The sequence below is a fragment of the Nuphar pumila genome, chromosome 3 (genome assembly GCF_984573655.1).
Source record: "Nuphar pumila chromosome 3, dmNupPumi1.hap1.1, whole genome shotgun sequence".
Classification (NCBI taxonomy): Eukaryota; Viridiplantae; Streptophyta; class Magnoliopsida; order Nymphaeales; family Nymphaeaceae; genus Nuphar; species Nuphar pumila.
In genome coordinates this window covers 141,354,032-141,367,044 of record NC_143251.1, presented here as the reverse complement: position 1 = coordinate 141,367,044, position 13,013 = coordinate 141,354,032, and the positions used below count along the sequence as shown (strand labels likewise).

Genomic DNA, 13,013 nt, shown 5'->3' with positions numbered 1-13,013 from the left:
GACTTTTTCCTGAGTCGGTAAGGTGATGTTGTCTCCTACGTTGGCTCAGGGTTTTCCCATGTTAAATATGAAAAAAAAAGAACATCTAAGGTCTCAATTCTCAACCCTAGCTTCATGCGTCATTTCTTGGGCCTACTTCTTACCCATATCACAAGGACACAAACACAAACCATGACTCAACACGAATTCAAGATGGGATTTTACAAATTGTTTATTTATTTGATTATAGTTATCCTTGATATTTTTATAAGATACATTCATTAATATTATTAGGAAAAGTATAAATTTTACCCTATCAATTATGGGTCAAACCATGGTTTTAAAACCCGGTGACTTGTCACTCGGCTCGTCCTTGAGAGACTTGTGGCGGTGACATGGCTGGGTCATGTTAAATTTATATTTTATATAAAATATATAAATATATACATATATACTATGTATATTTTATAGTATGTTATCAATATATTATATATAATATGTATTATATGATATTTTTTATAAATATTTTAATATATAATATTATTAATACATGTATAGCGATATTTTTATATATAATATACATAATATTTATATTATAATTCATATAATGTGTAATTATATATAAAATATATCATATATGTACATATTATATGCATGACTAGGCTGAGTCATGGGCAAACTCGACCGAGTCATGCCAAAACACGACTGACTCGGCCAAGTTTTGTACACAGACGAGTTGTATTGGATTTTGACCCAGTACTTGGATGATCCAAGCCAAGTCACCGGGTTGACCCGGCGAGTTTTCAAACCTTGGGGCAAACAACATTGCATTCCAACCGAGTTTCATGGCCTTGCAACTCAAATCATTACAATTATAGTTGACTACATATTTTATTAACCTATGTCACTCGCCATTTTGGTTGCATATGTTCTTATTGACACAATTGAACATGCTATGACCCAATAACACATATGGATACTATTTTAATATTTTAATAGCAATAATAATTCAATAAACATGCATTTTCAATAATATCAATAAATAGCTATTATTGTTTCAAAAATTTAAAAAATCCAAACTGTCATATCTTTTTTATCAAAACGATTTAAAACTTGCACATTGAACTCGCATTGTGTGTTAGGCAGTACAATTTTTTTTTGTTTCGGTTTATTACAAGGAAAAACCACAGAGCTGTTAGAGTTCTAGCCGCGTTAGTCTTAACACGTTGTACTTATAGTCGCCATCTCAGCTGTGTAAAACAGTGTGAGCACCCCCCTCTCAATACCCAAGGAGCCTACTGCTTCTCCTTGTGAAGAAGACTTGTGGGGACTGGAACTTAGGGTTAGGAATATAAACTGGTCAGGTTTCGGATCCCAAAATGCATTAGGGAGTTGGATCGGTTTGGGGTTCGGAACAGCCAAAATTTGCAAAAGTCCCTTCTCGAACCCCACCCGTTTGCAACCCTACTTAAGGTAGAGAGGGACCTCCATATCCACAAGCTTTAGACCGAGCCTAGAGGTCAAAGAGAAATATGTGCATGTTAACAACCAACCTTCATCTAGGCGCTGGATCAAACCCTGCTAGTGCACGGGTGTGTCTGTAGCTTTCTAAGTTAGACTTCATAAAGCAGGATGGTCGTGGGCCCCACCTTGGGTTTGCCTCACTATCAAGCAGGTCCACTAAGTGACCCGGTTCTGAACAAGGGTTCCTTGTCATCAAACACACAACCAAACTTCAGCTCTCTCACAATTTTTTTGATGTTTACACGAAGAATCCGCCTCCAAGATCAGAGACCTAGCTGTGATGGTTCTACCGTACAGTTGTTGGCTTACCCCTTACTCCTAGGGAGTTACCATACTTTGACTTGTGCAAGGGCTGACGCCCATGGGGATTTGAACCTACACAGTTTGCCTAGCAGCCTAGGCCCCATCCCACTACACCAAACCTCTTTGGGGCTTCAACTCTCTCACATGTGTTTTTGGCCATGTAATGATGACCAAGTAGGGGTGGCCTTGTATCAAGGCGGGGATGGAGGACAAGTCTCCACCCCCGCCCTGTCTCAAAATCCGGACCTTCATTCCCACACGGGTTTGGATTTTAACCTCCTTTCCTGTTTCATGTACTTTATCCCCAATTCAAACAGGGTGACGTTTTCCCTCAATCCATTGCCATCTCTAAAGAAGGATTGGGGACAGTGCAGGGTGGGACAAGGGGAAGATGAGGACTGAGACGGGATGGGACAGGAGAAAGCATAAGTCCATCCCCGCACGGGTTTTGATTTTAACCTCCATCCTCGCCTTCATCCCTATTTCATGTCCTCCATCCCCAGGGCCATCCCTATGACCAAGGTATGGTACGCTGAACCAGCGCGACCAGGTCTTTCTGTCGAGTGCAAGCCTCTTGAAAAGGAACCCATCAAATAGTGGCATCATGGCCCAGCATCCTTTTTTTTTGTCTGAGTAATGATTTCGTATATAACATATGATATAAAAAGGGCCCATGAGACAGTACTGCACCATGGCTCCATGCCTTTTGAAGTAGACACATCACAGTGCAAAACAGGAGGTCATTTTTGTTTTATTCATCTAGTGACAGTTTCCTTCTTATTATTTTGTTCAACTACCGACGTATCTTTTGGTTGAAATTATGTTTGTCATCTCCCTCGAAAGATATAAACAAATGGATGCAAGCATGAAAATAATCACCAAAACCAACACAATAAAATATTCCTAATGCCAATCAATAACAGTTGAAAGAATGGTTTTATATGTGCAGTAGGAATCATAGTTTTTTCTTTGCAGAAAGAGAATCACAATTGTATGTACAAATTATTTCAACCTTTTAGCTGCTTATATTTTTATTTATTTATTTGTGTTTTCTAAAGGAAAACTCGGTTTTCATTGCCCATGATGGGATGGGTGTGAACCCTGCGATCTACTCCCATTTTGGTCTGCAGTAAAGGAAGTGTACACAGCTCACTCCTATTTTTATTTCATCTCTCTCTCTCTAGAGAGAGAGTTTTTAGCCATTCTTATCATCTATATTTTATAGAAAAATGATATTTAAAGCTTTAAAATTTTATGAAGTTTTTGGGTGGTTGATTTTTCAAACCTTATAAAAGCTTATCCATGTGTGGTGTCAAACCCACAGGAGTTGATCCCTATAAAATCAAACATGTAGATCAGTTTTGCATGGTCAAAATTTAAAAAATAAAACAAAAAATGCTCTCAAGTTAAAATTGCCCGTACAAATGAGAGAAAGAGAGAAACTATTGAAAAAATAAAAATGCCCAAGAAATCCACTTAGCATGTTTTTATCACTAATTGACTGTATATATATATGAGAACTAGAAATATGTACGTGTGAACCACAATTTTCATAGATGTTTTGTTCTTTTCTCTTGAATCTAACCCTATTGATGTGATTGACATGCTTGATTTTATAAGAACTCGCTCTTGAATCATCTGATTTTTTATGCATAAAAAGATTTTTTAAAGCTTTAAAATCAATAGCTCATAATCTTCATGAATATTCAAGCATTCAAAAATCACATTTTTTTATAAAAAAATACACAATCCAATAGTTGATTCCCATCAAATTTATCATGCCAAGCGATTTGCTAAAAAAAGTGTTGAAAATGCTCACTTTTATAGTTCTCATATTCTAGTGATTCTCTCAATATATATAATGGGTAGCTAAAAGGTTGGTCTAACATACATGCTTATGGTGTGCTAAATGAATGTTTTGAGTTTATTTTATTTTTAAATTCTGACCGTACCAATGTGATCTATGTATTTGATTTTATAGGGATGTGAATTTTTACAAAGTTTAAAAAATCAACGGTCCAAAATGTTGTAAACTTTTGAGGCTCCAAACATCATTTTTTTCATGGAAAACACATACCTTCTTAGTAAATAGCCCATGTCCAACACATTTATAGGGCTGGAACCACATAAAAAGCACCTGAGAAACTGAAAACCCCATTTAGCAAGCTGTTTTAGCACCAAATGAGTTTATCATAGACAAAATTTTGTTATATATATATATATATAGGAAAACTGAAATATTTTTACCAACCAAACATGTTTTGTTTGTTTTTTTTTCAAATCTAACTCTACTAATGCAATTAGCAGGGTTCATTTGTTAAGAATCAACTGTTGGATCATCTTAATAGGATCAAGAAATAACAAAGCGAGACAAACCCCATGTGAGGCCCCACCACTAGGGATGGCAGTGGACCGGGGGAAAGTAGGGCCCCACCTCGTCCATTTGGACCGGGGATGAAGGGTATGAAACAGGGATGGAGGTGGGGACGAAGATTAAAATCCATCCTCATTCGGGGATGGAGGTGGGGACGAAGATTAAAAGATGGCAATAGACTATGGGGAAACGGGCCCCCACCCTGCCTCATCCCCATTTGAACCAGGGATGGAGGACATAAAGCGGGGATGAAGGCAGGGGTGGAGGTTAAAATCCATCCCTGTGCCAGGATGAAAGTTCTAATCTTGAGACGGGGTGGGGGTGGAGACCCTATCCCAGCCCCGGTCCATTGTCATCCGTACCCACCACCACCCTACCTTAGGTTTCAGATTCCTGGTGTTTCATTTAATCGTACAGAAAAAGGAATCAAATGTATCATCAAGAGAAACGACTCGAGTTATTACAAAGAAATTGCCCAACTTATCAACTATTCACAAAAAGGCACCTAACATTTTCTCAAATATATATATAGTAGTGACCTACTTTTGTAGCTTGAGTTTCAAAGACACGCTTGGACATAAAATTACGAGGTTGACCTTTGTTTGGTTAAATAAAGTGATTAAATGCCCTCATTATTGATTTGTTTCACAAAGGGTTACAAGACAACATAATATGATATGTGGTAATAAAGAAAACAAAGGGTCATTTTATAAGGTGGGCATTTGGAATAAATTCAAGTAAAATAGGTGTTAGCTCTTTTCAATTTATAGTATAAGAAATCAATCCCCATTCAAAGAAACCCTCTACACTCAAATGTCCTGATGAGCTATAGTCGCCAAATGAAAAAAAATATCAGGTGCAATGTGATTGCACACTTTTAGTGTGTCACTGCATTTGATGGCCTTTCATCTTGGGGATAAGGTCTATTAGTTGGGGAGCCCAAGAAATGATGGAGGGCCATCAGGTTAAGGGACACACTAAAAGTGTGCAATCACATTTCACCTGATCCTTTGTCTCGCCACACTCACTAGGGTAAAACCCTATGGCTTCCCCCCACCTTGAGATAGTCTGCTGCTTTGGCTTATGCATTGGAGTTGCCCATGGTGAGATTCGAATATGAGATGGGGTAATACCTCCACCTCTTGCACCCACTCCCTAAACACGTAGGTGCCTCTTATGATAGGGATGCAACTGGGTTAGATCGAGGATGAGGGTTTTGTGATTTTTGGTTGGTAGGACCTGATCCGAATCCGACTTTTTGATGTATTTAACTATTCTAAATCCGATCCACTTGCATCCCTAACCTATGGTGCAACATGCAGTCGAATTTAATAAAGCAAATATTAGTGGCTTTCTATCAATAGCTGATAAGTTAGGTAGCTTTTTGTAAATTACTTATAAGATTTGCATCATCTACTTTAGGCTTATTAGCACTAAAAGCGTTTAAAAGGGCAGTGGACCCGTGCATGAATGGAGGTTAAAATCAAAACCCGTGCATGAATGGAGGTAAGGATAGACTTACACTTTCCCCCTCCCTGGCCCCGTTCCGTCCCATATCTTCTATAGTAAAATGCTAAAATACTCTTAGGGATGACACTGGACTGAGGGAAAATGGGGCCCCGCTCTGCCTCACCCCATTTGGACCGGGTATTGAGGACATGAAATGGGGATGAAGGTGGGAATGGAGGTTAAAATCAAAACTTGTGCGGAGATGGAGGCGGGGATGGAGGACAGAATTTTGGGACGGCCCCCGCCCCGTCCATTGCCATCCCTAAAGCCACCCCACCTTCCGTCTCCGGCTTGCTTCTTGACTTGTACCATGGAAAGTCGAACCTTGTACCTAGGAGTGTCTACGGGTTGGGTTTGGTTTAGATTCAAGTTATAAAACCGGACCCAGACCTAATTTGAGATTATAGTATCAGGTTTGAATATGAGTCCAATTGGACTCACCATAAGAGAAACCATAACTAGATCATATAAGGATTATATGAACTAGACCTGAACTATACCCGGTAAATTTATATTTGTTTATCTTTTTTCCATTAAAAATTGTGGATCGTAATTGAAACTCTAGTCGAGCCTGGGTCTGGTATGAAAGTTCACAAACCATACCCGAATCCATATAGTAATCGAACCTTTTGGGTCCAACCCAAATTCTATTCAAACCTTCTTATTTATCACCAAACACTGATTTTATAGGGATTGGCACGGGTAGGGGTCGGGTCAAACCCAACCCATTGACACCCCTACTTGTACCCAACCTTCTAAGTGTAGCATTTCAATTTCCATGTGTGAGATGCTCGGACCACACAATTATTTTAGGTCATGCATGTGGCAAGGGTGCACCAAATATTAAAATACCTTGCCTCCAGTTTGTGTAGTTGAAAACAAAATTTTCTTTTTGCTTGTTATAATTTTTATAAAATTTTCTTTTTGCTTGTTATAATTTTTATAAAAGTAATGATGGAAATTGACACGTTTGGTTGCATAAGAGTGCAACTCCTTATTTTCAAAATATGGCAAAGATTCTGCACTATGAAATGCTTGGCAAGTTGAAAGTGAAGGCCAGAAAAAAGGAAAAAGAAAAAAGAAAAACCATTATGATACTTTTGTTTTATATTTTAAAATGATATGGTGCCGATCAAATCTATATCACATAAAATGATATGATGACTGTGGATATGGCAGTCTAAGCCATCACAACCAGATTTTCATGTGGGTGCGGTTTCTTCAGGTTATAAATAAAAAAATTATATAAAAAAAAACAGTCAAATTTTGCACTAAATATGACCAAATATGTTAAGATAGTGTTTTTTTTATTACAAAGGAAAACCTAGTATTTCTCATATTGAAAAAAGTTTGGAAAAGTGATATTCAAATCACTACAGGCTAGCTAGGGTATGATTTGGAATAAAATGATTAAAAATCACATTGATTCACTTCCATTTTTTTTCAAAAACACAGCCAAACGTTGTCGGCGTAAAACTCTGAATGATTCCTCTTGTCCACCAAAGATATTTTTCATTAGCTTCAACCTTGTGGCAAAAAAACACACCCTACATTATCGAACTGGTGACGTCGTTCAACTTGAAAGCTTTAATTTAACCCATTAGCCAGGTATGATTCCATCGAGAAGGGATCCAGAGAGTGGCTAAGTGACACAGCTATTTGACACAGGCAATCACACGAAAGCATTTCATGTGGGGGCCTACACTATGTAGCTGTGGGCCCATGCAATGCTGTCATGTGATTGGCTAGTGTCACATAGCCATGGCACTTAGCCGCTCCTTTGATCTCAACTCGATTCCCATCTAGCCAATTTAGACCAATTTTAACATTGGTTTTTTTTGTGTTTCCAGTTCCATGGCAAGCAAATGCACCCTAATGGTAGATGGTAAATTAGTAAATCCCCATTTACAAACTTTCTTAGGACAAAAGTGTGTGAAGAGAGGAAATTAAACTAGGACCAATTCCCCTTCCCTTTGTTTTTTCTGCTTTGCGTTAGAAGGCAATTGGATCTGAAGGCTCCTTGTATCATTTCGGTTATAGTAGTAAAAAATGACTCCCAAATACCTGACAGTCTCCAATCATGATCATTGGTGTAATCCTCTTTTCATTATGTAGTGCTCGTTAAAAAAAAAGGTTAACTTTTATCCATTTGTGAATCTGTTATCTCATTCAGTAATTATTATTAATTCTTGCTTGACAGATCATGAGAAGACTCTGGCTGATGATGTCGTCTCAGATGGTAAAGGAAAAGTTTATGTTACTGATGCAAGGGGCAATAAAATATGGAAGGTTGGAGTAAATGGTGAATTGGTATCAACCATAAAGAGTGATCTCTTCACTGAGAGAAAGGGATGGTATCTCAACTTTGTTGGGCTCAATGGCATTGTTTACCACCCTGATAGTTTTTTGCTAGTGACACACCTCTAGTGGCAACCTTTCTGAGGTTGATGTATACAAGGAGTTGGTTAGTAAGGTTGAACTTGTTCAAGGCTCATTGGTCAAGGGAGATGGCATGAAGCTACTGTCTCCAAGCCAGTTGGTGGTTGCAGGAAACCGGTCTGGTCGACTGGTTGAGAGATTTGATGGCTGAAAAACTGCCACAGTCGTTGAAAGTGTGAGCATGATGTAAAAACGTTGGTTGAGAACTTTCAAAACTTGAGGCTAACGTTTAGGAAGTGGAGGTATGGTAAAATAGTTTCCTTGCTTTTAGGAAGTGGAGGTATGATAGTGGTATGAAAAAGTAACTTCCTTGTTTTAAGAAAGTGGTGTTGTGGTAGAAGTTTGTAGAAGCGTGTAGTGGGTTTAGTTAATTTACTTTTTTCTCTTTATAAATAGTAATGTGTATTATGGTTTTAAAGTGTGTGAAATGAACAAGTAGTATTTTTTTGCTTTTTTTTCAAGGCTACCGTAATAGCAAGTGCAAGTGTATCTTCATTTTTACGTATTTTTATCTCTATGTGATATCAACTATAGTAAGTAGTTGATTATTTTTACTAACATTTGTGGTATCAGAGCAGCCAAATTTTGACATGATTGGGCATTGTGACCGTGAAGAAAAGTGTGCAAGGAAAGAAGATCATGCGTGTAGGCTTCTAAAGTAAGAAATATTTATAAAAAATTGGTATGATGATTAATTCTAATACTCTCAATATATCACAATCTTTTGTACCAATTTTTAATGAAGAAAATTATGAGTTTTGAAGTATTAAGATGATTTTTTTTTTCATCTCACAAGATCTCGGGGATTTAGTAGAAAATGGTTATACAGAAATCAATTTTTTTTAAAAAGAAAATGAAATAAAAAAATTTCGAAAAAAGAATGCTAAAGCCCTGTTAGTATTGCAGCAAGCAGTGGTGGATACCATTTTTCTAAGAATCGCTAATGCTACCAAGTTTAGGGAGGCGTGGACCATTCTCAAACAAGACTTTCATGGTAATAGTAAGATCACAACGGTAAAGCTTCAAACTTTGCACAGAGAATTTGAAACCTTCTCAATGAAGGGAGGTGAGTCGATTCAAAATTTTTTTTCAAGATTGTCAGTTGTCGTGAACCAAATGAGAATTTTTGTGAATTAATTTCTGATCCGAAAGTAGTCAAAAAGGTTTTAAGATCCTTACTCTATAAATATGATCATGTTGTTACTACAATAGAAGAATCTAAGGATCTTTTAGTTTATATGCTTAATGAGTTAATAAGTTCTCGTTTAGCACATGAGCCGCATATAAACAGGTCATTTGAAAGTACATTAGAGCAATCTTTTTCATCTAAAGTGGAGGTTAAAGAAAATAGCAAACCCAAGAATGATAGACGAGGTCGTGCATGTGAGGGTTATCATGACGGCTATCATGGTCGAGGAAGAGGAGGAGGAAAAGGAAGAGGTAGGTTCAATATAAACTTTCAAAAATATGACAATAATGATAAAAGTAATCCAAATTATAGATGAAGGCAATGCTATTTTTGCAAAAAATTTAGACACGTTGAGGCTAAGAAGACAAAAATCTTTTTCTTACTTGTATAGATTCTGATACGAGTAAGAATGACATGGTTTTTGGATAGTGGTTGTAGTAACCATATGACAGGTAATGTGAGTCTCTTTCAATATATTGATGAATCAGTGAAGTTAAAGGTTTGGCTTGGAGACAATAATCAGGTTCAAGTTGATGGCAAAGGGACAATGATAATGAAAACAAAGTCAAGTATTGAAATGTTAATTCATGAAGTATATTATGTTCCTGGTTTGGTGCAAAATTTACTTAATGTGGGACAGTTGATTCAAAATGGTTGCACTTTTTAATTTGTTTGATAATGATGCATGTGAGATTAAAAAATCTGGGCAGCTTATTGCCAAAATCAAAATAGCTTAAAATAAAATGTTTTCTCTTGAAATTTGTTGTTTTGATAAGTATGCATTGGCAGCCAACGTTGATGAACAATCAGTTCTTTGGCATCTGAGGTATGGTCACTTGCATTTTAATGGGTTGAAATTGTTAAGCCAAAAGAATATGGTTTCTGGGTTACCCTTTATTAGTTCTCAAAAAAATGTTTGGGAAGGGTGTGTTTATGAAAAACAACACCAACAACCATTCCCAATTGGGAAAGCTTAGAGAGGTAAAAGACCGTTGGAATTAGTGTATGTTGATATTTATGGTCCAATGAGAACCATGTCAATGAATAATAATAGATATTTTTTGTTATTCACTGATAATTTTTTTAGAATGAGTTGGGTATATTTTCTCTTAAAAAAATCAGAAGCCATTGAAAAGTTTAAGGAATTCAAGGTTTTTGTTGAAAAAGAAAGCGGGTATGTCATAAAAGTTCTTCGTACAGATAAAGGTGGTGAATTTTTGTCTGATAGTTTTTGTCTATTTTGTAAGCAAAATGACATCCATGGGCAATTGACGGTAAGAAAGACTCCTCAGTAGAATGGAGTCGCAGAAAGAAAAAATAGAGTTGTAGTGGAAATGACAAGAAGTATGTTAAGTGAAAAATAACTTTCAAATAATTTTTGGGCAGAAGCAATTGCTAATTCAATGTATCTGCTGAATATATCTCCAACAAAGGCAGTAAGAAATAAAACTCCTTATGAAGTATAGAAAAGGAGAAAGCCCAATGTAAGTAACCTTAGAATCTTTGGTTGTGTTGCTTATGCATTGATTGATCAAACTGAACGTTCTAAGTTAGATAAAAAGAGTGAAAAATGCATTTTTGTTGGTTATTGTAATGAAACAAAGGGCTACCGCCTATACAATCCTGTCATAAAAAAATGATTATTCACAAAGATGTTCTTTTTAATGAAGAACATATATGGGATTGGAGCAAAGAAGAAATTTAGTATTTTTCGTTTGATGAAAATGTGTTGGAAGTGGTGCAGAAACAAGAGAGAGAAAATGTATCTGAATCGTCTACCACTCATGATGAAATAGTGAAAGTCGTTAGATCTCTATCAACTGGTAACCAAGGCATTGAATCCACTCTAAATGGAGACACGTCACCTAAAAAGGTACGTACTTTGGATGATATATATAAGTGTGCTTTTGCTCTTATGGTTGTAGAGCCCGTGACTTTTGAAGAAGCATGTTTAAATAAAGAGTAGAAAAATTCTATGAGAGAAGAATTGCATGCTATAGAAAAGAATAACACATGAAAACTAACAGAATTGCCTAAAAAAAATAATTGATTGGGATGAAATGGGTATACAAGGTGAAATATGATGCAGAAGGTAAAATATAGAAATATAAGTCTCGTTTGGTTGTTAATGGATATATGCAAAAATATGGAGTAGACTTTTTTAAAACATATTTACCTGTGGCTAGATTTGAAACTATCAGACTTGTTCTTGCTTTACAGCTCAAAGAAAATGAAAAGTATTCTAGTTTGACATTAAATCAACATTTTTGAATGGGTATTTGGATGAAGATGTATATGTAGAACAACCTCCAGGCTTTGTAATTGAAGAAAAAAAAAGAAAAGGTGTATAAATTAAAAAAGGCCTTGTATGGCCTTCAACAAGCTCTAAGAGCTTGGTACAGTCAGTTGGATGCATATCTCCATAAGAATAATTTTCAAAAAAGTGAAAATGAACCTACTTTATACATCAAGGTAACATGGTCAAATATTCTTCTAGTATGTATATATGTTGATGATATTATTTATACAGGCTTATCCAATACTCTTATAGAGGAATTCAAAGGTAAAATGATGCAAGAATTTGAGATGGCTGATTTGGGACTGCTACATTATTTTCTTGGTCTTTAAGTAAGGCAAACAAATGATGGCATTTTTATATCACAAGAAAAGTATGCAGTAAACTTGCTTAAGAAGTTCAATATGACAACGTGCAAAGGATGCTTAACTCCTATGAATGCCTATAAGAAATTGACAATGAATGATGGAACTATGAAGGCAAATGAAACGTATTTCAGAAGTTTGATTGGTGGGTTGATGTATTTGACCCATACCAGGCCAGACATTATGTTCTCTGTGAGCTTGATATCTAGATTCATGCAACACCCAACCATGCATCATTTGGGAGCAGCAAAACAGATACTTCGTTACATTAAAACCATATTTGATTATGGAATTTGGTTCAAACCAACTACTAACTTTAAATTGCTTGGTTTTACTGATAGTGGTTGGGCAGGTTTGGTGGATGATCGAAAGAGTACAAACGGATTCTTGTTTGGACTCGGATCGGGAGCAGTACCATGGAGTTTGAAAAAACAAAGCTCAACGGCCTTATCTTCAGTTGAAGCTGAATACATTATAGCATCTGCAACAACTTGTCAAGCTATTTGGATGAGGTGCATCCTTGAATATTTGCGTCATGGCCAAGATTAAGAAACATTTTTTTTTGTGATAATAGGGCCACTATTTCAATGGCGAAAAATCCAGTATACCATGACAGAACAAAGCATATTGAACTCAAGCATCGTTTCATTAGAGAGGTTGTGGCAAACAAAGAAGTTGTGCTTAAGTATTGTCACACAAATGATCAAGTTGCAGATGAATTCACAGTCTCTTCATGTTCAAAAGTTTGTCAAGTTTAGGTCCTTATTAAGCGTGTTTGGGTTTTCACATCAAGGAGGAGAATTGTGAGCATGATGTAAAAATGTGGGTTGAGAAGTTTCAAAACTTGAGGCTAAAGTTTAGGTAGAGGAGGTATGATAAAGTAGTTTTCTTGCTTTTAGGAAGTGGAGGTATGATAGTGGTTTAGAAAAGTAACTTTCTTGCTTTAAGGAAGTGGTGTTGTGGTAGAAATTTGTAGATGTGTGTAGTGGGTTTAGTTATTTTACTTTTTTCTCTTTATAAATAATAATGTGTATT

General features: G+C 36.4%; 1 protein-coding gene across 1 annotated transcript; it reads left to right on the top strand.

The window, feature by feature from the left end:
- Window positions 1–7,738: 7,738 nt before the first annotated feature.
- On the top strand, window positions 7,739–8,279 carry LOC149844144 (uncharacterized). Its single transcript, XM_090001040.1, has 3 exons — window positions 7,739–7,781; window positions 7,890–8,043; window positions 8,117–8,279. Exons 1-3 carry the CDS (start codon window positions 7,739–7,741, stop codon window positions 8,277–8,279), a joined length of 360 nt encoding a protein of 119 aa, XP_089857166.1.
- Window positions 8,280–13,013: the final 4,734 nt, after the last annotated feature.